The 26,082-nt window shown below is 40.5% G+C and overlaps 1 protein-coding gene across 1 annotated transcript; it reads left to right on the top strand.

Moving 5' to 3' along the window:
- Nucleotides 1–813: 813 nt before the first annotated feature.
- On the top strand, nt 814–23,856 carry LOC149290308 (glutathione hydrolase 5 proenzyme-like). The gene is made up of 15 exons (XM_089489480.1): nt 814–1,586; nt 2,937–3,078; nt 3,871–3,964; nt 7,802–7,925; nt 11,480–11,610; nt 11,749–11,844; nt 13,341–13,536; nt 13,916–14,073; nt 14,916–15,062; nt 16,565–16,704; nt 17,077–17,264; nt 17,412–17,512; nt 19,471–19,583; nt 22,117–22,227; nt 23,710–23,856. The coding sequence occupies exons 1-15, from the start codon at nt 814–816 to the stop codon at nt 23,854–23,856; spliced, it is 2,661 nt and encodes an 886-aa protein (XP_089345606.1).
- The last annotated feature ends 2,226 nt before the right edge of the window (nt 23,857–26,082 follow it).

Below are 26,082 nucleotides of genomic sequence, written 5' to 3'. Positions count from 1 at the left end.
CCCACGGGGGAGGTATGTCATCCTTAATTGCACTATTAATTCTGTTGAGTATACAATTGCCACATTCTATGCTCCAAACTCTGGCCAACTGACCTTTTTTCGCTCCTTCTTAGAAAAACTCGACCGACATACGAAAGGCCAACTTCTCCTATGTGGCGACCTTAATGCCGCTCTGCACCCCCCTTGGACACCCTCAAACCCCGCAACTCTCCCCACACGCACCACTCTCTACGCCTGGGCCGCGACTTAACAAATCTGCTCCACTTACATCGACTCTTCGACTCATGGCGTGTTTTTCACCCTTCCGATAGGGACTATACCTTTTTCTCCAATCCACACAAATCATACTCCCGTTTGGACTATTTTTTTTTAGACAAGCTCTCCCTTCAGTTGACACTTTCCTGCCGTATAGGCACTATTTCCTGGTCTGATCATGCCCCAATAGTACTCACAATAAAACTGGACCACCCAATAGCAGGCAAAGGCTCCTGGAGACTTAATGACACACTCTTACATTCTGACGCTCATAAATCGCAAATTCACTCCCATCTCACACAATATTTTCAAGAAAATCAGTCTCCTGACGTCTCTATCACCACCCTCTGGAATGCCCATAAGGTGGTCATACGAGGTAGACTCATTAGCCTGGCCTCTCATGTCAAGAAACAAGCCGCACTTTCTCGAGACACCCTTCTCCTCAAACTTTATGACCTGGAAACAACTAATAAACTATGCCCCACAGACTCTCTCCTCGCTCAGATCAAACGTCTCCGGCTTCAACTGGCCGACCTTAACTCCCAACGCACTTCCTACATGCTTATGAAGCTTAAACAGAAATTCTATGCCAAAGGCAACAAGGCAGACACTCTCCTAGCCCGTAAATTACGCCACGTCCTGGCTCTGTCTAGACCCCCACACATACGTGATCGGACCGGACGAAAAATCTCTAATCCAGCTCAAATGGTAGAGGTTTTCGCGGACTTCTACACTCACCTATACAACCTCCAAAACACGCCAACATCTCCTCATCCCACGCCCGCTGACATCACTTCTTACCTTTCCACAGTCACCCTCCCTTCCATATCCCCAGATGTAGCAGAGAGCATCAACACTCCCATAGAACTCCGCGAAATCGAAAGAGCAGTAGCCCAACTCGGGAAAAATTCTACCCCAGGCCCCGATGGGTTCACTTCCTTCTATTACCGCACTTATCTCTCCACATTAGGCCCTTTTATGTTGACCCTCTTCCGCTCTTATATGTCCTCTGGCTTAATTCCCTCAGAAAACCTACGTGCCCATGTTGTTACAATACCCAAACCCAATAAGCCCACAGACACTTGCTCTAGTTATAGACCCATCTCCCTTCTCAATAATGACGTTAAAATTTACGCTAAAATTCTTGCCAACAGATTAAGTCCTCTTCTCCCATCCCTATTACATACCGATCAAGTGGGTTTTGTCACAGGGAGACAGCCCTCTGACAATACCCGGAAATTCATCAATGTGATCTGGGCAGCTAATCGCCGCAAACTCCCCACACTATTAGTATCATTCGACGCAGAAAAAGCCTTTGATAGGCTCCATTGGCAATTTCTAGCAGCGGCCCTCAATAAATTTGGCCTTCCCCCCCTATTCATTCAAGCCGTCTTAGCCCTTTACACCTCTCCATCAGCCTGTATCTCTATGTTAGGCTTCCTGTCTCGCCCATTCCCAATCACAAACGGAACCAGGCAGGGATGCCCTTTATCCCCCCTCCTTTATGCACTCGCACTCGAACCCCTAGCAGAGCATATTCGTATGGACCCTCTTATATCAGGCTTCCCTATGGGCTCCGGTCCCCCTTGTACCCTCGGTCTCTTTGCCGACGACGTATTGGCCTCTATCACCTCACCCATGGTTTCCTTACCTGCGCTTCTACGCCAGTTTGATATTTATGCGGCGGTCTCCTACCATAAGCTCAACATTTCCAAAACACAAGCCCTATGCCTTAACATAGACCCATCCCAAACGCGAACCCTCTCCACACTTTACTCTTTTGATTGGCAGTCAACCTCCCTAACCTATCTGGGCATCCAATTGACCAAAACCGTAGAATCCCTTAACACTCATAACTTACTTTCTGTTTGGCGACAAGTCAAACTGGACATATTGCGTTGGCGGAGCTACGAACTATCGTGGCTAGGACGTATCAACGCGCTAAAAATGACTGCACTCCCTAAACTCTTATACGTTCTACGCACTGTCCCTATCCAACCCCCCCCCTCTCTACTGCACTCCGTACAATCATACTTCATAGACTTTACTAGACTTAAAGGCAAATCACGCGTGGCAAACAACACTAGATTCTCTCCCAGACTTTGTGGTGGGCTAGGGATACCACACATCAAATCATATCATGAGGCATGTATTCTATCTCCGATCTTGATGTTTCATGCCTCCTCCAATGCACCAGCCTGGATCGCCCATGAGAATGCTTATACCTCCCCTCACTCCATTCCACAACTTCTGTGGACCAAACGTACATTACATCCTCCGTTGCCCCCGCTTCCCCCCACTACCTCATATATGCTCACAATTTGGTCCAGACATTTGCGACGATTTCCCTCCTTGGCTCGACTCTTTCCCTTCACCCCCTTAGAGATACTTGACCTCATGGTCCCTGATTTGCATATCTCCAGCTGGCGGCGCCCGACCCTGCGAACTCTGGGTGACCTGTACCATAATGGTAGCCTGAGACCCTTTGCACATCTCACTCAAACACACGACATTTCGCATCGCGACTTTTTCAAGTATTTGCAAATACGACATGTCCTTACATCTTCTACTTCCCCGATGGCACCATCCCAATACGAACTGCAACCTATTCTCTCCTTGTTCCGCTCGGCTCCAGAGATAAAAGGAGCAATCTCCCGTTGGTATTCTTTGTTAATTTCTAGTTTCTACGCCGACAAACTCCCACATATGCGAGCCTGGGAGAGAGAACTGAACCAAACTTTCCCATCTGATTCCTGGCTGGAATCGGAAACGATGATGAGAGGTGTATCCCATTGTTTGAACCACTTAGAATTGCAGAAAAAGGTGAGCTGCCGTTGGTATCTAACACCATCTCGATTATCCCACATGATCGCTAATTACCCTAAATCCTGTTGGAGAGGTTGTGGTCAGGAGGGCACCATGCTCCATATGTGGTGGTCGTGCCCGCTGTTGGTACCTCTATGGCTTCAGATATTTTCCACCATACACTCTGTTCTCCGCATCCGTCTGGAGCCCAGTCCTGAAACCGCTCTTCTCCATATGTTTCCAGACCCTCTCCCTACCTCCAAACGCAAACTGATAATACATTTTTTCCTGGCTACGAAATTATGCATTGCGAGACGTTGGAAAGCCAACTCTCCCCCACTACTCACGGAAGTAATTTCGATTATTGACCATCACAGTGTCCTGGAAAAGATGTCTCACAACGCCTCACACACGCCACTGCAATTCCAAAGGGTCTGGACGCCATGGCTCCATTATGACACCAGGGCGCTAACTGCCCCTTAACATTCTCTGCATCCATACTATACCGTGTCTCTCTGCCCACACATACATCGGCCGCGCCTGACCAACTTTCACCATTGCACATGCCGAGTCTTACCACTCGATGTACGCGTATTGGGGATCTTTTTCTCCCTTCGATGTCCTCTGCGACTATGTCGCCTGTGTGCATTCCGCTGCTCTCTAGATCTCCGTTCCTTTCGGACCTGCATCACGTACTTAATTGTGCCATTATATATGTTCTGTTGGAATGTACCTTATGTTTTAGGTTCTTGTTGAATTTTTATTTATTTTTCTTTTTTCCTTCTGTGAGCACTTTATCTGCATCAATAGAGGCGTTATCATCACGTCTTTATCGGCCTTCTTCCTAACGCTGCTCACTTGTTATACATAAACAGCAAAATCTCAGATCCTACTCTTTACATTGGTACGGCTTATACATCCTACGATTTCCAAGGTTTCTGTGTTTACCACGACTTACTAATGTCCACTTTTTCATCCTCGGGATGATGTACTCTGTAACATTTTAACGAATGTCTTGGAGTCTGTACCGATGTTTCTTGCTGTATTTGCCCTGTTCATTCGGATCTGAATAAAAAAATTTATTAAAAAAAACAAAAAAAAAAAAAAACAAAAAAAAAAAAGAATCTCTGATTCTGACAGATCATAATTTGGTAAATTTGTGCTATTATATACAGTAATTGTGTGTCTCTCCTCTCTATGCTCTTATTTTCTTTCATCCCATCCTTCTATTTCTCTTCCCTCCTATGATTGTGCTATTTTCTTTCTTGTCTCTCTTCCACCTTTTCTCATGCCTCCTGTCTCTCATCTCTGTCTTTTGTCTCTCTTCTCTTCTTTCTGTTTCCTCTTCTTTTCTAATTTGTATCTCTTTGTCTCATTCTCTCCTCTCAATCGCAAACCTTCTTCACCCAGAAATACTACTCCATTGAGAACCTCAAAACAAAAGCACTGAAGAGGAACTTCAAGAATACACAATTTATACAGCCTCATTTAACACCCTTCACTGTGTTTAAAGATCATGTCTTATTCCCTCTTAGTTCCCATATCCCTCCACATCCTTTTCATACTAACTTAGATGTGTTGTGGTTAGTTTTGCTTTTGACTTGAAAGGTTGATACTTTCAAAAGCTCGTCCTTAAAATGAAATGTTTGTCCAGTAAAAAGATATTATTTCATATTGCAGTACTAATTTATTTTACATCAACTTGAACTTAAAATGCTGTATAGAATTATATAGGTTAGAAATGTATAGGCTAGCATTTTATTTTCGCCTTTGGTTCCAATAGACTTTCTTGTTTATACATCTATAGAAGTTCATAATTGGGTCCACTGGGAACAGGCAGTAAAAGGCAGAACTGGAATAAAATGCGGAGGCCAAGACTGGCCACACCAAGTCTGCATATCTATGGATAAGGCATACTTGGATGTGTATCCAACCTCTGCTGTATGTACATCATCCCCAGTCTATCCCTGTAGCTGTTGGTGTAATTGTCAAAAATCCTAATCATAATGTTTGCATCTATAAATTATTGATGTCAATCTCTAAATGAATGTTTAAATTATCCACCAAATCTAATTCATTACTTGAATATTGCTTACAAAAATCACCAATACTGATTATATCATCTTAATATCAAAAAATGCGTCAATAAAATGATTGACCAGAATATGTTGACATCTTTGATATTATGAAACATGAAACCTTTCTGGAATTATAAAAAGTGATATCCTTCAGGTTTTTTTTCACGATTTCTTTCTTTAAATGTGTACACCTGGGAGGTTTGACCTATTATTAACTGAACATCTATTTAGTGAAGTAGGGTTCCACCTGCCGTGATGTCCCTATTGGGAAAGAGTATGATTTACTCTGTAGAACCAGGTAGAGCTGGGAAGGTTCTTGTGCATCATTTAAGGACTGTCTAGTCATATTAAATAAAATCCCTGTATAGAATATGAAGGAGGCAGCTCTAGACTGTGCAAACTTTAGAATTACCATTTGCCCTGGGACCATCTCTTTGCATGTTTCCTGATTTCTATTTTGTAACTATATTTTTTTTTCTACAAGAGTACTTCAAACACTGGAAAAATGGATAAGGGACACATGGCAAAGAACAGACTCTATGAAAAAAGCACCAACAAAGAAGGGCCAGTTCCCCAATAAGCAAACACCTAGGGTGCCAATTGGCAGGGTATATGACCAGTGAGTGGCCGCATGGAGCAAGACCAATCCCATGCTAATGGGCCCTGCAGGATTTGAAGAGAAGAAAACACAATGAACATAAATGAGGTCTGCCAGTACAGATCTTTAAACCAGCCCTGAGATGCCCTGATCGTATAAAACTACTGCACTGTCTATACCCAAACTGTGTCTAGGACTGGCACTTGTGTGTCTAAGAGGCTGATCTGTTAAGCTGTGTGGAATTTATAAGAAAGCTGCTTTTCTAAATGAGATCAAATTCCTTTGAAGATTAAGCACTAATTCAAATAAACGTTAAACACTTAACAATTAGTGGGAACTGATTGAACTAGTAAAATAAATTTCCCCTCAGTTGCACATGTAAATTCAGTTTATATAAAAATGATTGAGGACAGAATTTACAACTGGTAGCAATTAGTAGACGTCAGAAGATCCTTGTGAATAGTGTGTTAAAGTCCCATTAAACTACCCTTTTGGCAGCCAAAGTTAGAAGCTGTTTACTGTAGCCCACTGACACAGTGATCCAGTCACTCACCCTCCAGCACTCAGAAAAGGATCACTCCAGGTAAGCAACGTGCCCGGCAGGCTCATGTTAACATACATTACATGAGTCCACAGTAGAAATGTAGAAGCTCTAAAGAGCAAGCAAGCTGCACTGAACATAAAGCCTCGATGAGAGGCAAGACGAGGAAGGGTAGGTGAGAAAGGGAGGGAGAACTGTGACGAGGGAGGTAGAAGAAAAGCTGTGAGTGAATGTCAGCGTACAGTATCAGAGTGACTAGGTGTTAGATCTAATGTCAACTGCCCCCTTCCAGCTGCAAAGGAAGGTGACAGACTTCCTGCAGATGGCCCACAATACAAGTGGCACAGCTTTGATATAACCTTATTAGTAAATTGAAAAGCAGCTGAATATTTAAGGCTTTGGGAATATTTATTTTGCTTTTTTTTAATTGTGTGGCACATTTCACAATTAATGTAGCGCATTTTGCCAGATCTTTTTAGAACCTAGAAATGGCTGTTGGTTCCTGGTAAGTAATTGTGAGAAAACACTGAGCTCTTACATTTTTAACATTTTACTCTCATGGCAGTTACATGTTGTCGCCAATGTCAGGCCCAGCAAAAATCAAGTTACATGCTAGGAATTCTGCCATGCCCGACACCTCTAGTGGTTAAATAGGTGCTAGAGCACTAATTACAGTAAGTGTTACTACAAATAAAGAATTGAGCTGCTTTCATTGCTGGTGTGGACCTCATAAGTACTTGATTTGTGACCTCCTTCATGCAAAAAAAAAGTGAAGGATGTATTTTTTTTAATTATTATATCTTAAATGGTGTTATGTTATGTTTGTTGTGCTTCTTTATCAAATGGTTTAACCTTAATTTCAGTGGTTGGGATGAGGACAAATGTTTTTAATGTGGTATTTCTGGCTAAAGCACAAAACACATTACAGATGCTCTGGTCTAATGAGAAGCAGTGATGACGTTTTAGGATTAATACTTTAATGGTACTTTGTTTTGGTTGGGAAACTACCATCATTTCCCAATGTTATTGATTTCATTATATTTTTTGTGTTTATTGATCGTTTACTCCATGCATGTGTAGATTTTGCACGGAACACTGTATTGCAGACATTAAGACAGAGGAGAGGTCTCACCAAGTTTGGACATGCCCCCATTCCATGTACTATCAGTGCCAGAAGGGGAGTGGAGAGGATAGAGTGGGGGAGACAGTTTGCTATTCTCTTAACAGTCACATGAAAACCTGGTGTAAATGATAAGCATGTGACACATGCACTGAGTGGATAAGAGGAGCCGTGAGGGCTGTCAGCTAGCACAAGATCATATAACTGAAAAAGGGATATGTAAGGAGAGGCGTGCAGAAAACAAAGTTGGATGGGTAAACTATGACAGAACCTATCCAAACCCAAGGATCATATCAGTTTTAAAGATAAAGTTTCTTTTAGAAGCGGGGACAGTCAGAGAAGAGGTCCTGGCAGGATGGCTGCCTCTCGTGGTGTGTGGTGTTTTCTGGTATCCTGTGTGATAGTGGTCCTCCTTGGAGTCACAGTCACCCTCTTACTTGTACTGAGGCCTCAGAGAACTGGGTGCTATGGGGGCTTCCTGCATGGAGCTGTTGCTGCAGATTCTGCTGTCTGTTCTAGCATTGGAAGGTAAGTGCAGACTGCAAGGCATTATTATTGTGTTATGATCATCCCTGATCAATTATATGTTTGTGCTATTATACAATAGTTCTGCGAATATGGTTTTTTTTCTGAAGCAGTGGTACCATGCTGTAGCTGCTGAAGTTAGCTTCTTATTCAAAATATAGAATGTATAATAAAAAATATAACATAACACCTGGAGCACGGAGCACAGAGAAGGTTTCGCTTCATCAAAATGGTCAAGCCTCCGCTCTCACCCTTTGCCAAAGCGGGGCTTTCTGTCTTGAGTCCCAGCCAGCCTCTGATAGTGGTGTCCGGATCATGAACGAATCGTTCATTTGATCCGGTTCTTTTTAGTGATCCGGATGAATCGGTTCACTAGACTGAACGATTCATTTGTAGCGGTTCAGTCTGTGAATCATGCAGCTGTAACCTGATCCTAGAGCTGTGAGTCATCTGCAGAGCACTCAGACACAGACTCCGGGGTCAGGTTACAGCTCATTAATTCACACAGGAACGATGACTCATAGAGTCAGAGAGTCGTTCAAAGAGTCGAATGATCCGAAGAGTCGAATGATCCGAAGAGTCGAATGATCCGAAGAGTCGAATGATCCGAAGAGTCGAATGATCCGAAGAGTCGAATGATTTGAATCTTACAGGGATCCGAATCTTACAGGGATCCGGATCTTACAGAGAATATTACTGATACCATACTTTTATAAATAAATACATTAATAATGTTCACACTGCCCCCAGGATTTAGATTCCCCTGAGTTTGCCCCCCTTTACCTATAACTGCACCTACATTTAACTTTATTAAATTAATTAAATTAACCCTCAGTCATCAGCATAAAATTAACCCTTATACCCCATCAACCATAACTGCCCCTGAAATTAACCGTAAAGATCCCATTAACCATAACGGCCCCTGAAATTAACCCTAAAGACCCCATTAACCATAACGGCCCCTGAAATTAACCCTAAATACTCCATTAACCATAACTGCCCCTAAATTAATTGCATGTACTCCAGATAAATTGCCTAATAAATTGGTATGGTTGATGGGGTCTTTAGTGTTAATTTGGGGGCAGTTATGCTTAATGGGGTGTTTAGGAATAATTTAGGGGCAGCTATGCTTAATGGGGTCTTTAGTGTTAATTTAGGGGCAGTAATGCTTAATGAGGTGTTTAGGGTTAATTTGGGCGCAGTTATGCTTAATGGGGTCTTTAGTGTTAATTTAGGGGCAGTTATGCTTAATGAGGTGTTTAGGGTTAATTTGGGGGTAGTTATGCTTAATGGGGTCTTTAGTGTTAATTTAGGGGCAGTTATGCTTAATGAGGTGTTTAGGGTTAATTTGGGGGCAGTTATGCTTAATGGGGTCTTTAGTGTTAATTTAGGGGCATTTATGCTTAATGGGGTGTTTAGGGTTAATTTGGGGGCAGTTATGCTTAATGGGGTGTTTAGGGTTAATTTGGGGGCAGTTATGGTTAATGGGGTGTTAAGGGTTAATTTTAGGGGCAGTCATGGTTGATGGGGTGTTAAGGGTTAATTTTAGGGGCAGTCATGGTTGATGGGGTGTTTAGGGTTAATTTAATGGTGAGGGTTAATTTAATAAAGTTAGCTTAAGGTGCAGTTGCAGGTAAAGGGGAATGTAAATCCTGGGGGCAGTGATTATTAATGTATTATTTATAACAGTATGGTGACATTCTCTGAATGATTAGAATGCCAATGAAGGAAGAGAGTCGTTCAAAGATCCGGATCTTACAATGATCCGGATCTTACAGTGATCCGGATCTTACAGTGATCCGGATCTTACAGTGATCCGGATCTTACAGTGATCCGGATCACTGTAAGATTCGGATCCCTGTAAGATCCTAATCTTTGAACGACTCTCTGCCTTCATTGACATCACTGGAGGCAGGGGGGAGGATTCATAATGAAAGGGGCGGGGCCAATCGTTAGTGTGCCTGCACGGAGGCGTCTGAGCGAGTGAATGAGAGCTCTGAGTGAAGGATGCTTCCACCAATCAGGAGAGACTTCTCAATTCTGATTGGCTGAGAGTTCAGAAGCCTCTCCTGATTGGCCAAGTCTCTTCTTCACTTAAGCTCAGTGTAAGAAACTTACTGCGTGTGATTGTGCGTCTATGTGTACTATGTAATGTCCGATGATAGAGGAGTTAATTTTCTGAAACTACTCATGTCTGGCAATGACTGTGTGGATATAGATGTTATTATGAATATAGTATTAAATCTGTAATTAACAAGGTTTTTAAGGCTTTCTATATATAAATGTATATAGAAGTATACAGCGTGTCTCAACTTAAAATGCAATTGTGCGACAAATGTGACATAAGATAATCAATGTAGATCCAATAAAAAGAACAATGTGTAGCCACCATTGACACACTTAACAAAATAGAGAGTTCAATTAATGTTTTGTCTAAAAAGAAAAAAATAACAATACAACAATTGCACACAATGCTAGATGTAACAACCCCAATTTGGAATACAAACCCAATATACGTGGTAGGTAAACTAGGACCATATGTATATCTAGTGAGAAGTACAACAAAATATACAAACAATATTTTAAAAAAATATATATTTATTAAAAAAAATATTTAAAACGTTTTAAAAGTGTAAAAATAAAAAGTGAAAAAAACTTGTACCATTTTGTAATTTTTTTGACCACTGGTTTTGGATGAGGGTAGCGGGGAAGTGAATACACTTAACTATGTAAAAATGGCAATTGTGCAATATCCTGGATTGTCTACGCTTTAGAAACAGGTAGTGGTTTTGAGATCTGTGAGTTGGGGCCCAGAGTAACAATTTTGAAAATATTAAAGTCTTAAAACAAATGCACACCTTTTAATAAATGCCCTATAACTGCTAAAATAACTGAAAATCCTGGGCATGTGAGGTGTATCCAAACTCAGGAGTGGTATCTCAATAAATGTGGGGGGTTTATTTCTCATTTGCACTGTGTACAATTTATAGGTAACACTTCTATAAAAATCACTGTTTATATAATTTTTTCATACTAAATGAGGAATTATATAGATTAATACAGTTTATCAAGAAAACCCTATTTGTCCACAAAATGTATATAATTTGTGTGAGTACACTAAGAAAAGGGAAATTGAAGGTGTAGAAATGCTCTTGTCCTTGTAGTCATACAAGCCACGTTATTTCTAGTACGAATGAAACCCCCGGATTTCTTATAATTCTGTACATGGTAAAGTAACTTCTTCTTGAAAAAAGTTTATTGTTATGATTGTGTAAATCATGTGAACTTTCCTCGCTGTGCTCTACACATTCTCACAATAACTTCACTTTACATTGCAAAGTTCAATTTTAATGCTAAGTTATGCTTAATGTTGCTGGAATTTTAGCTCCTGTCAAGTAAGAAGAAAACATCAATTATCATTTTCTTTGGTTTTGCTGAGTTCTTGTTTGGCTTAGTAAGTTAACTAGACATATACAGCAGTGAACTCTCACAATGTTTTCTTATTATCATGTGACATGTAAAGTGATATTATAGACTAATGTTCTTCCTTCACACAGAGATATATTAAAGCAAGGTGGGTCTCCTGTGGATGGGGCTATTGCAGCCCTGCTGTGCACCTCGGTAATGCACCCTCAGAGCATGGGGCTTGGAGGAGGTGTTATCTTCACCATATACAATGCTTCCACAGGTATGTGTTAATTAAAACAGGACATTTGTACAGTCAGGGAATCAATAGTATATTTGTGTTTCAAGGGCATTCGATCTTTTGGTTTAGGGGGATTGTAGAGAAGTGATCTGTCCCCATTAATGTGTCTCTCAACCCCAGGAAAAGTCGAAGTTATCAATGCTCGAGAAAGAGTCCCCAGCAGGATCATCCCAGACTTCATGGAGCATTGTACAAGAGGTGGCTCCATGAAATTAGGTGAGCATTGCATGCAGTGGTGAAATAAGTAGCTTTATGGTATTTCTAATTCTGCTTACCACATCGTTTCCAATTATTATAACAAAATGATGGAATCTCTTAACAAGCATTTCTGGCAGAAGGATCGAAAAGTTGTTCATTCCATCAGTTGCCCCTGCTCACTGGACCTTTAAATTGGTTGCTGAGCTGCTCTTTGTAAATAACAACTGGTGTGCAAATAAGATGGGTCATGCACTCAAAGGAGAATTACATGTATTTTTGATAAATTGTGGATTAGAAATGTTTACTGGGATTTATAGTAAAATGTGATTTCCTAATTATCGTAAAAGTGTTTTTGAATGTGTTTTTGAATTTTACAAGACTTTACGAGAATTGTTCAGCGTAGCTGCCAACATTTGAAATGCCACGCTCTACTTTTAAGTGTGGCTAGACATGTGGCCAGTAGTGCAGAATTTGTGACCCATTATTTATAGTTTAGGACTTTATGTAACTGAATTAGACATTTAGAACAATTTCAGAAACATATTTACTATACACATTGGATAGGATTGCAGAACACTGTGATAGACTCATGCCCACCCAAAATCCCTAGAAAAGAGGGATATTAGGTGATTTAAAGACTGAGTGAGTGTGTCTTACTTAGTAAACGTGACCCAAATCCAGGTTTAATTGAATGAATCTCTTTTTAAAGAACAAGGTATGGCATGAATGTTCAATACTTTGTGCAAGAGCACAGTAGAGTCATGCTTCATCGGCCATGTTTCAAGAACACATCAAATTTTTACAGGTCTGCACATGTTAAGTGTAGCTCTGCAGTCGTGGAAGGTATAAACTCATGGAATGGAATCTGTTACTCAGTTATACATACCGTGTTGCTAGTCAGCAACATACAAAAATGAGATGTGTCTTGGTTAACATGGCCGAAGTGGTCACTCTAGGTCACTGACAGTATTGTAGGCATCCAGGTCCAGACTGGTGATTAAAATTGGTTCTGGGACATTAGGGCCAGTGGCTGACACACTGGACACATGTAGCTAGATTCTACGCTTTTACAGTTTTGCAGTGCTCTAAGACACCTGTCCACTGGCTATTTGCCCAGTTTGCCTGATGGCCAGTATGGGCCAGTAAGCATTCCTAGTGCATTTCTCACATTAATATGGGTTTAGATCTGAATCTACTGGTGTCCTGGCATCAGCACAAATTCTCACTACACAGTGGAAGGTACCAACGTAAGCAAAGGGGAAAGCTAATGCTTATGAGGGAAGCAATCCGTGAACACTTGGATTAGGTCTGCAGTTCTTTTAGAATAATAAAGATACGTATTTGAATTATTAGGTTAATTTTGTCTTGAAAGTTTTTTCAAAATTTTATATAGTTAATGCTTCAAAATAACACAAAATCTGTTCCACTGATATAATTTCTGACAGCAATACTTTTCTGTGTGCATGTCGATTTTGATGCAATTTGACAATATCTGTTGTTATATTGGGTAACAGGGGTCCAATGGATTGGGGTTCCTGGGGAGCTCAGGGGATATGAAGCAGCCCACCAAAGACATGGACGTTTACCATGGAAAACACTTTTTGAACCAACAATTAAACTGGTAAAAGAAGGGGTAAAAGTTCAACCAGTCTTGAGCAAGTACCTGGAGTACAACCTTATTAAAAAACATCTTCAGAATAGCTCGGTGTGGTAAGTAAGAGGTAAGGTGTACCCTGCCGGCACTTACAGAGGTGCATCCTATTGAGATTCATATAATGTTTTTTATCATGTGACATTGAAACATGATGATGCACAGACAGAAAAGAAAATTATCCTTGGGGATATTAACTAAAATTGTATTTAATGCTAATTCAGCAAGATGGTTACTTGGCACCCTGGAGTAAATCTCTACCTAAATAGTCTGTAGATCACAACCCACTGCGTGCTGTATGGTGGTTACTTGTGTATTGCAATTTAAGGAATTGGGGTCTTAAATTTTCCATGTATATATATAAGTGATATTGTGGTCACCCAACACATATTAGGCACATTTCTGTATGAAACGGATCAAGATGTGTCTGTCTCTCAGCCAGCTGTTTTGTAAGGACGGAGAAGTGTTGAAGTATGGAGATGCTGTGAATTTCACCCAGCTTGGACAAACTCTGAGTACTGTGGCAGATGAAGGAGCAGACGCTTTCTACCAGGGTATCATAGCAGAGAAAATGCTAAAGGACCTGCAGGCCCAAGGTGAGTGTTTCCAAATCTGAATACTAATTTACTACCCCAATAATTGGATATCTGATATCTTTTGGTTGGTCATTCTCTGGCAGATTCTATACCACTTGATGGAAAGACAACAGCAGTTTCAGTCTCCTGCTCTGTCTCTGAAAGATTGCTACTAAATAAATAAAGACACACATTCATTCTTTGTGTGGCGCTTAAGATTTTATATTATTATTTATTGTTTAATATAGCGCCATCATATTCTGCAGCATTGTACAAAGGGTAAACAGGACATGACAAGCAGTATATAACATAACAATGGGACTTACAGAAACAAAAGGTGATGAGGATTTTATAAACGAAATATTTGTATCTGACGAAAAGCTATTTTTTTCACATGTTAAATGAACCAATGTCAGGCAACTGCATGTGAAAATTAAAAATCTGATTTTAGCGTTTGACCTCTGTGTCATGCATTCTGTCCATGAGTGCAAGTAAAATAGGCAAATTCCTCAAAAGGATGCTTTCTGATGGTAAGGTAGGTGTTGGATAGTTAGCAAGTGTGTGGCTGGAAGAAAATATGATTCCAATGAGACGCTTGGATATGTGGACTAGATTTCCAGGAGAAGGGGCATGTTAATACAAAAGGGAATTTGGGTATGCGCGGGATAGGCATAAGGGTATCTTGGACATAAGACAAGACCAAGTAAGATTTGAAGTCAAAATATAATCACCTTAACATATGTACTACTAAAGTGCACCATGATTTTTTTATTGTTGGTGCACATTATGCCCATGCCAGTACACATAACTGTCTATATAGGTTTCTTTTCTAATGAGTTTTCAAATTTGTTTTACTATATTAGGTAGCAGTCTGACCCTGGATGACTTCAAAAATTACAAAGTGGAAATAGTGAAAGCCCTAAACCTGTCTTTGGGTGACTATACCTTTTACACGGCTCCTCCACCAGCAGGGGGTGCATTACTCAGCTTCATCCTCAATATTCTTGCTGGTAAGATTTCATTACTCTCTGCTTGTTATTTTTAAAACCCTTTGTGGCAAAGTTCCAAAATGCTGCTAGTCTCTTGATGCATGTTATAAAATTTGCCAAAATGTTTCTAGAGGGACTTATCCAATGATGGAGTCATCTAGATATAGCTGCTTCCTATAGGGTTAATAGAACAGTTGCTCTAATATTGAAAAATATGATGAATTACCTATTCACTAGAATGTCCAAAAAGAGTATTATTGTTCTTTAGTTGGAAGGGCAGTTGACAGCATGGCATATCTTGGTTGTCTTTATGTGTCTCAGTTACTGGATCAGCAAGTCTTCTCCATTATAGTAATTATCCAATTAACAATTGAATGCTTTAGTTGTATTGCATTTTAGTTTATAAGTAATAAACGTAACTCAGCTTATCAGTGAAACCCATATAAGAGTTAAACCAACACTTGCAATGGCAGCAGAGTTCGGAAATTAATGAAAAAGAGAACAAGACATCACTGTGAACCCAGGGCCAGCTCTGTTGCCCACAGCTACTGTTTTTTGTTCAACCTAATGCAACACAAAAGCTGATAGAATTGAATGGCACATTTAATTTATGTTGCAAGTATTTAAAGGAACACGAGTAACTTGGTTCCACAGTGACATGCAGTCTATGGTAGACTTAAAATACAATTGCAAAATGTTTCAGATATTTTCTTGTAGGGTTAACCTTTTGTGTAAAGATCCCCTCTTTGGTATTGATTGACTGTGCAACACAAACATTTGTTTTTGGTGGTAATGGGTTGTTTTCTGATCAGTGGAAATGTCGAATAGCTTAATGTATGTTTTTTATTAATATCAGAATTATTGAGATAATTAAAAAAATATGTGTAGCACTGATCCAGTTATTTTGATTTTGATGTGTTTAATAGTTCATAGTCTAATGACATTGAGTCTGCCATTTTTTCGGCCATCTAGAGATATTGTTGTACCTTCAAAAATGTATTTAAGAACTTTGAGTTATCTCAGAATCATGATTTCTAGCATTTTAAATGAGTATTAACGGAGGCCATTATGTTCCCATGTTGTAATATTTATATGGAATAAGCTACATCTACAAAAAAATGATGGAATTAAATAATTTAATGAAGACATGAATATTCACCCTCAAAAGTTTCAGCGCTTCCAACTAGGCTGGGTCGATAGAGCGAATGAGCTTTTCAATGTAGCTATGTTGCAGTCAGCCATAATGTTGTTTTAGCTTTAAAATTTCAGCCTAAAATGTGAACTTTATCCTGCTTTTGTTGGAACTTACAGTGTAGATGTACATTTTTAAAAAAATAAATAAGAAAACTCAGTTAAAATAAGTCAAAACAATGCATTGCAGTAAATTATTAATAATCCACAGGTCATAACTGCCTTGAGGTCGAAACTATGTTCAGGTTCAAGAGACTTATTGGGTTGCCAGGTGTATGCTCTTTGTTATAATAAAAAGTATGAAAATATATGGTGCATCTGACTTTTTGTAGGGTATCACTTTTCGGCAAACTCCTTGGAGGATGACAATGCCCGAATAGAGACTTATCACAAAATTGCAGAAGCTTTTAAATTTGCTAATGGGCAGAAGGCAAGACTAGTAGAATCTCTGAAAACTCGGAACATTAATGAGGTTTGTGTGTGATGGGAGGGTCACACAACAACATAAAACACAGCAAGAACTCAGCACATTTCCAGTGAATACCATTAAAAAAAAAATCTAAGGCATAACATATTAGGGATTCCGTCACACTATATGGCCATATATTGCTTAGCCGGCCACTATGTCCTATCTAATTTTTTTATGGCTATATTGCTTACCAAGGAACTGAATCAATGCAACTGATACTTTTTCTACAAATGTCACCAAACAATTGCTCTTACAGCAGGATTGTTGTATTTCATGCAGTCACACATGGTTAAAAATACATAAAGTTGAAATAAAAAGTGATTATTTACCTTTCCTATCAATATATGTTCATCTACTCTTGTATTCTTTTTTCAGTTTACCGCCTCTCTGCTTTCCCAGAGCTTTGCGCAGAACATACGTGGACGGATTAGTTCCTTTGGCAATAACTCTCTAAGTTATTATGATGTCTCTGTTCCACACTTGGACACTTATGGAACATCTCATCTGTCTGTCATTAGCAGTGATGGAAGCTCAGTGTCTGTCACCAGCTCAATTAATTTTATGTAAGATATATATATATATATAGATATATATATATCTATATATATAGAGAGAGATATATATATATATATATAGATATATATAGATAAAACATGCATTGATTATGTAACCCAGAAAATAAGTGTTGCTAATTGTCCTTTCTCTTTCAGATTTGGTTCTATGGTGTATTCTCCCAGCACTGGGATCATATTTAATAACCAGCTTGCAGATTTCTGCTCCTTTTATCCTAATAATCAGACTCCCAATGAGGGTGAGCATACTCGACCCTGGTCTCTCTCCAGTCTCTGTCTCTTTTTTGAGCACTTATACCTTTTACTTTTCATTAAGTAGTCCATGGATCAGCTCAACAAGGCCCCGTGATTCACCACAAAGCCCTTAAAAAAACAGTAATGATTCTATAGAGGGGGCGAGCGGAAAGGCCACCTCCCCTGGGCCGGTCTTCAGGGGACTGCCCATGCAGCGGCACGATTGTTCTCTCCCCAACCAGCCCTGCTCATCAGGCGCCCCCGTGGGCAGTGCGCACCCAGGCACCATCAGTGCTGGTCTGGGGTGGAGGTGTCCGATGAGCAGGGCTGGTTGGGGATATCACAATCCCCCTCTAACCGGCCCAACATTAGGCAGCGCGAGGTCTGTCAATTTAGACCTCTGCTTCCGTTCTGCCTAATCACTACACGCTGGGATATGATGCAGAGCGCCAGGATATGACATCGCCTCAGTGCTCTGCATCAATAGCCGGCGCATAGTGATGAGGGAGCAGAGGCCTGGAGTGACAGACCTCGTGCTCCCACCACAGGATGGAAGATAGGAGATGATGGAAGATGAGAAAATTAAAAGATGGGGAGAAAGGGGTATAAGGGCTGTGTATATGTGTGTACATCGGCAGTGTGTGTGTGTGTGTGGGCAGTGTGTGTGTATGGGCAGTGTAGGTATTTGTGTGTTTGTAAGCTAGTGTGTGTATATATGTGTGTGTGTGTGTAAAGACAGGGAAGTGTGTGGGCAGTGTATGTGTATACGCGTGTGTATGGACAGGCTTTTGTAAGGGCAGTGTATGTGTATAAATGTGTTAATGGGCAGGTGCGTGTAAAGGCAGCATGTATGTGTATTTATGGACAGGTGTGTGTAAAGCAGTGTGTAAGGGCAGTGTAGGTATTTTTATGTTTGTAAGCTTGTGTGTGTTTATATGTGTAAAGGAAGTCGTGTGTAAGGGCATTTTATGTGTATATGCGTATTAATGGTAAGGTGGGTGTAAGGGCAGTGTATGTGCATATGTGTGTTTATGGCAGTCGTGTGTAAAGGCAGTCTATGCGTATATTGGTGTTAATGGGCAGGTGGGTGTAAAGGCAGCGTGTATGTGTTTTATGTGTGTTTATGGACAGGTGTAAGTAAAGGCAGTGTGTAAAGGCAGTGTGTAAGGACAACCTCTGTAAAAAAAAAATTTTCATTCTTGCTTCGGGTGCAAATAGATCTAGCTACGGCTCTGTGTATTGCCATACTCCTATTTCTAGCCTTTTTTCAGCCTTTCTCCCCATGTTATTTGTTATTGAAAAGTTTCAATGTAAATAGTAATACAACAAAAAAGAAGAGAAAAAACAAGTGTACTGCTTCATATGAAAAAAAACTGAGCCAGTATTTTAATTCTCAAAATAAGCATCAAACAGTTCAAACAATACTGGCAGTGCTGGGTTGTGGAGCCTGATTGTAACTTTTGATTTCTGAGATTAAGGGTAGTTTAATTTTAATTTTGAACTAGAACATCAAGACAAATAATCATTCATGTGATCTGTAAATGTTAGTATGGCAAATACCCACAAAAATGGCAAGCAAAAAAAAAATTTAGAAGTTATAGCGTCATTTCAGGTGTTAGTTTAGATGGTTGCGTTGGGTGAAGACAAAAGTTCCTTTCCAAGCTATATATGAGGGCAGTTCCACCAGATATGCAGCACTCACCCTGATTCCCTTTTTGGGAAAACATTCAGAAACATTTTATGTAATCAAGTGGGGCATTAATACCAGAGAGATAGAACTTTCTTTGTCACCTCTAAGTGGTTGGTAGATTGTGAGATGCTTATTTGTAATTTAAATCTATTTGCAGCATATGACCCATGATTGTGTAAGAAGAATGTCAAGACAGACCAATTTGGCACTAACCGTCATTAGATGTCGTGCTTTATTAGCACTTGTTGATTACTTTTATGCTTTGTATCCTAGGGGAACATCCACCGTCTTCCATGTCTCCTAGCATCCTCCTGTCTCACAACACAAAGTCTCAGTTGGTGATTGGTGGGTCTGGGGGAAGTATGATCACAAGTGCTACTGCATTAGTAAGTAATGATGTATCTGTGAGCAAACTGACTTTAAACTGACTTTAACATGAGGGTACCAGTGCCTACTGAAAGGTTGCCTACCACCCCTTTGGACAGTGGGCCTATTGGGTGTACCACCAATGGATGCATAGCAGTAGCTGTGCAGGCCACTGTAGTCGAGAGTTGGTGGGCTGAGTGGGGTCATGTTATGTGCCCCCCAGCCCTAGTCCTTAATTCAGCACTTCTTTAAGAAATGAGATCTTAGGAATTGAGAGTACAACAATTTACTTATCCCTTGGAATTATTTAAGAAAAAGCCACCCTTGTCTACAATGTTCCCATCTTAACTTTTTATTACATTTCAAGCATTACAGTCTTTAGTTTTAGGGCTCACACCCTGTGTAACATAGTAACATAGTAACATAGTTCATAAGGTTGAAAAAAGACCAAAGTCCATCAAGTTCAACCTATATACATATTGTGTCCCTACTGTGTTGATCCAGAGGAAGGCAAAAAAACCCTTATGAAGCAGATGCCAATTGCCCCATACCAGGGGGAAAATTCCTTCCCGACTCCAAATATGGCAATCAGAATAAATCCCTGGATCAACGTTCTGTCCCTATTAATCTAATATCCATAACTTGTAATATTATTGCTTTCAAGAAACACGTCCAGGCTCCTTTTGAACTCTTTTATTGAGTTTGCCATAACCACTTCCTCTGGCAGAGAGTTCCATAATCTCACCGCTCTTACTGTAAAGAACCCCCGTCTGTGCTGGTGTAGAAACCTTCTTTCCTCCAACCGTAGAGGATGTCCCCTTGTTATAGATACAGTCCTGGGTATAAATAGGTCCTGGGAGTGATCTCTGTACTGTCCCCTTATATATTTATACATAGTTATTAAATCCCCCCTAAGCCGTCTTTTTTCCAAACTAAATAACCCTAATTCTGATAATCTTTCTGGTTACTGTAGTCCTCCCATTCCCCTTATTACTCTGGTTGCCCGTCTTTGAACACTCTCCAGCTCCACTATATCTTTCTTGTACACTGGTGCCCAGTACTGTACACAGTATTCCATGTGTGGTCTGACTAGTGACTTGTACAGTGGTAGAATTATTTCCTTGTCGTGGGCATCTATGCCCCTTTTGATGCACCCCATGATTTTATTTGCTTTAGCAGCAGCTGCCTGACACTGGTCGCTACAGGTAAATTTACCGTTAACTAAAACTCCTAAGTCCTTTTCCATGTCAGTTGTCCCCAGTGTTTTCCCATTTAATACATATTCCCAGCCTGGATTTTTCTTCCCCATGTGCATAACCTTACATTTATCTGTGTTGAACCTCATCTGCCACATCCCAGCCCAAGCCTCCAACCTATGCAGATCCATTTGTAATCGTGCACTGTCCTCTATTGTGTTAACCACGTTACAGAGCTTAGTATCGTCTGCAAAGATTGATACTTTACTATACAATCCCTCTACAAGGTCATTAATAAATATATTAAAAAGAATAGGACCCAAAACTGACCCCTGTGGTACCCCACTAGCAACAGTAACCCACTCAGAGTATGTACCATTAATAACCACCCTCTGTTTCCTATCACTGAGCCAGTTACTTACCCACATACACACATTCTCTCCCAGCCCAAGCATTCTCATTTTATGTACCAGCCTTTTATGTGGCACCGTATCAAATGCTTTGGAAAAATCAAGATATACGACATCCAGCGATTCACCCCGATCCAGTCTTGAGCTCACCTCCTCATAAAAGCTGATCAGGTTAGTTTGACAGGACCGATCCCTTGTAAACCGTGCATTGTATGTGTTTCTTGGTTTCCCCAGCGGATTTCATATTGTTTCAGGTTATCATATTTATAAGTAATAAAATGGAGCGGTTCTAGTGCTAAATTTGGAACAAGCACCAGAGAAACAAATTAATGTCTATGTTCACTGCTTCAAATTTGGCACCAGAATTACAACAGTTTCCCATTCATTAGCATTTTAAATAGTATGCACCCACAGCAGTCCAGGCTTTAGTTTTGAGTGATATATGGTCAAGGACACAGTGTGTGCATATGCTTGAAATGAAGGTTCACACACTACCTCTTTTGTGCTATCCATGTCCCTTTTATAGTGTAACTCAACAATAGCTCTGCTTTAATTTTTTACTTTTGCTTTGTAATCAGTTATATTGTTTTTTTTTCCTGAATGCACTGATTTTACCTATCATGTTGTCTATGCTTTACATTAACTTCCAATACTGTGTATGTATGAGAATAAGAACTTGCTCTATCTGTATTATACCAGCCTGTGTTCTGCGTGGTTAGCACTGCTCCTTCCAGCTTGGTTTGTTTAGGCTGACAGTCAGTGTTTGCACAAGACATACCTGCGTTTGATAAGTTTTCTGTACTTGCCTGTCAGTTCTTGTCATGTTGGGCCTGATTGCATATTGTCAGTGAGAGGGAAGTTTGGCACTCTGTACTGTTGCATCATATCGTGGGGGCTTTCTGTATAAAGAAGCATGTACGTATGTAACCTGTAACACTTTTTTTTAGGCCATAATGAATAAACTTTGGTTTGGCTTAAACCTCACAGAAGCCATCGCCTCTCCAATTCTCCATGTTGTTAATGGCAACAATCTCAATTTTGAGCCTTCTTTTAATAAGGTAAGACTAGTGGCGTAACTACAGGTTACGACCACTTGTTTCTCCTCCTACTGGTTCAAAATAGTTTAGAAAGGGCCCTTTGTAAGTTATTTTGAACTGGCACAGGGAATGTATCAGGGTCACGTTACATCATGTGACTCCATGGTGTGAAAGCAGCTGGTGCGGTGAGAGGTAAGTGAGAGTACAAGGGAGAGGGTATGTTTGTATTTATGTGATCATGAATGTCTATGTATTGATGGGTAATTGTTTGTGTGAGTATGGATGTGTAATTGTGTTTGAGCATGGTTGTGTAATAATGTGTGAGCATGGATGTGTAATAGTGTGTGAGCATGGTTGTATAAGTGTGTGTGAGCATGGTTGTGTAAGTGTGTGTGAGCATGTATGTGTAATGGTGTGTGTGAACATGGATGTGTTAGTTTGCATGTGTGTGTGAGCATGGATGTGTAATTGTGTGTGCGAACATGGATGTGTTAGTGTGTGTGTGTCCATGGATTTGTAAATGGTGGGTGATGGAGTGTGTGTTAACAAAAGTGGTTTGAGAGTGGATGTGTGTGTGTGTTAGTAAGTATCTGTAAGTGTTTTTACATATGTGAGCTAGAGTGTATGTTGGAAGGGGGAGGCAAGGGTCAGAGAAGACACAGTCACAGACAAGTTGTTTAAGGGTAATGGTGGCACATACAAGCCATTTGAGGGTAATGGTGGCACAGACCAGCTGTTTTGTGGCAAAGATAGCACAGGTAAGCTGTTTGCGGGTACCGACAAGCTGAGGGCAAAAGCATTCACAAGCTGTTTGAGGCAAAGGTGGTGCTCACAATCTATTTAGAGCAAAGGTGGTACAATGGGACATGTTGCTTGGCGAAGTTTGGGGACCCCAGGACACTATTCCCACAAGGGCCCTGTTGTTTCTAGTTACCCCCCTGTGGAAGACAAGTCATTTAAAGTGGGTAGGAGACAAGGACTTCCCAGGAGAGCTTTTATTTTTTATGAGAGAAACACCTAGTGCTACTGTTACATTATCTGTAGGCTATCCATATAAGATACTTTGTCCCTTCACACTTAATTATTCTTGGACCCCAAAAACTTACCGATTATTGTGCGTGCACAGACGCTTTTCACAGAGCATGCATGAATGGCAAAGTGAGTGCCTGCCACATTATACGCTTCCCCAGCCAATCACCCCCAAGACTGGACTCCCAAAAGGTTAGAGATATGCCATAACATTTTAATATAGTACCCGAACAAATATTATTCCTACTATTTTGATTTGAAGAATTAAGAATAATGTGAGGTTCTACATCTGTTGTGCAAACAAGTGGTTGTATGGTCTTTGCCAATTTGACTTAATGTGAGAAAACATGCATGAAGAAACAAGAAGCTTATATTCACTGTGGTCTGATGTCCAATGGGTGGAGTGTCCTTGATTAAAAAATAATAGTTGTATAACCAAACTTTGCCTTAACATCTGTATCTTGGATGTTTCAGGCTGTACAAAGAGGTCTTCAAGAAAGAGGCCATCAACTCGAAATTAACCCCTTTTTCATGAATGTTGTCCAAGGAGTTTCCCAAGAAGGAGTTTGCTTGTTTGCCCATTCTGATCACAGAAAGATGGGAAAAGCCACTGGATACTAGACAATAGACTTGGAAATACTAGGCGGACTCAGAATTGGGATATTGACTGATACAAACTGACAAACGATCCACATAGACTACCCCAACATGTTTTCTAGTTACACCTTTAACCCCTTCAATCCCCTATAGACGTACCGGGACGTCCAAAAAACGCCCACAAAGAAACCCCTATGGACGTCCCGGTACGTCCAGCCCTTCGTGCAGCGTCAGGGACACATCCCTGCCGCTGCATGGGAGACCAGGCTGTCGTTTGACAGCCTGGACTCCCCACTGACAGCAGAAGCCGGCTTTGCCGGCTTTCTGCTGTCCGATCGCCTGTAACAGCTTCCAGCATGAAAGCCGGTAAGCTATTACCGGTAAACTGCCCGATCGCGCAGTTGCAAACGCGCGATCGGGCATTCCCTTCCGGGTTACGTCACTGCTGACGTAACCCGGAAGGTCATCAGAGGACAGGATATCCCCTGCGGGGATATCCTGCCCTCCGATGAGGCACAGAGACGCTGCGATCTCTATGCAGGTCTGTGAGGACCTGCATAGAGATCACAGTGTGATCGGTGCAGGGGGATCGCGGGGAGGGGAGTGAGAAACCATCTCTCTCACTCCCCCTCCCGGCCTGTAACAGAAAAGCTGGAAAAAAAAAAGGTTAGTCATTTAAAAATAATATTAAATAAATCATTAAAATAATAATATAAATAATACTAAAAAAAATTATAATATGAGCTGTGATGTCACTGTGACATCACTGGTATGTTCAGGAGGTCCCTAGGAGGACCTCTAACCATTACTGTGTAAAAAAAAAATACAAAAAATGTAAAAAAAATTAAAATCAAAAAAAATGTAAAAAATATATATAAAAAAAGATAATAAAAAAAATTCTTAAAAAAACCTTACATCCCGTTGCCCTAGCATAACATCTAGCCAGTATAACCCTCCTGCCCCCGTTCACAACCCCCAAACCCGTTAAGCCATAGGCATAAAAATTATACAAAATTGTACACCTGATAGTATGCTCCCTGGTGCTGGGAAAGTCTGGAAAATCTATATAAATTAGGTATTTATGAAATCAGGACACCTGAATTGATAAACTTGGAGGGGATTTTCCATCACTTTACCTAATTTTGTGAGGATTCAGAGGGAAAATGTAAAAAAAAATTAGTTTATTTTTCTAATCTTCGCTAGTTTTTACTAAATTTCTCATTCTAAATTTTCAGCTAATCATCCAACTATGGTATCAAATGAAAGCTCTATCTCTCCTTGAAAAAACAATATATAGTTTACATGGGTACACTATTCACAGGAAAAGAGAATCATCGCTAAACCGACATACCCCAAAAATGGCAAAATTGCTCTGGGCTTTGAGGTACCAAAAACCCCTGGGATTGAAGGGGTTAACTGAAAGTCTAACATATCAGATATATTTTTCTTTACTTACTGAATTTTGTAGGTTAGATATCATGTTAGCACAGATAATCAGATGATTTTTTTTTGGTTTTCTTTGTTCTGTTGAGCAAATATATTTTGACATTTTATAATGTATGTCTGCAATGTGATCATTTGTTCATGTCCAAAACAATGCATTTTTCTCATTTAAGAAAAAACGCTCTTTTCATGCATTATAAAGCATACATAATAAAAAGATCTGTGAGGCCATCTAGTGTTAAGAGAAGGAATTGTATGAGCTTTATTTCAAGAAACAGTTCTTAAGAGGTCCTTTTATTATTATTATTTATTATTATCTTTTATTTATATAGCGCCAACAGTTTACGCAGCGCTTAATACAATACATAAATTCAAGGGATATGACAAGACAAGAATTGACAGACTAAGACAAACCGATACATTTGGTGGAGAGAGCCCTGCTCGCAAGCTTACAATCTAGAGGGAAATGGGGTGACAAACATAAGGCATAGAGAAAGGGTGACGCATGCCCAGTAGAGTTAACATTCTAGTCAATGGAAGCTGAACACTGATTTTTGCTAGCATGTGATTGCCATACCTGGGAACTTCTGGGCTCCGGCCACCCGGAGCCTTCCCTTGCGGGAAGCAGCCAGCACTGCACACTGACATCGGCGGACGGTTCCACTGACGTTAATGGGAGTTCCTGCTGACGTTGAGGGCCTTCCCGCTGACGTCGAGGGCGTTCCCGCTTACGTGAGGGGAGTTCCTGCTGACGTTGGGGCGTTCATGGTGACGGCAGCAGGAAACACCCCCATTTAAAAGAAAATT

This window comes from Sceloporus occidentalis, unplaced genomic scaffold (genome assembly GCF_023333645.1).
Source record: "Sceloporus occidentalis isolate IW3139 unplaced genomic scaffold, rSceOcc1.0.p SCAF_40, whole genome shotgun sequence".
Lineage (NCBI taxonomy): Eukaryota > Metazoa > Chordata > Lepidosauria > Squamata > Phrynosomatidae > Sceloporus > Sceloporus occidentalis.
This window is presented reverse-complemented; position numbering and strand designations above follow the sequence as displayed.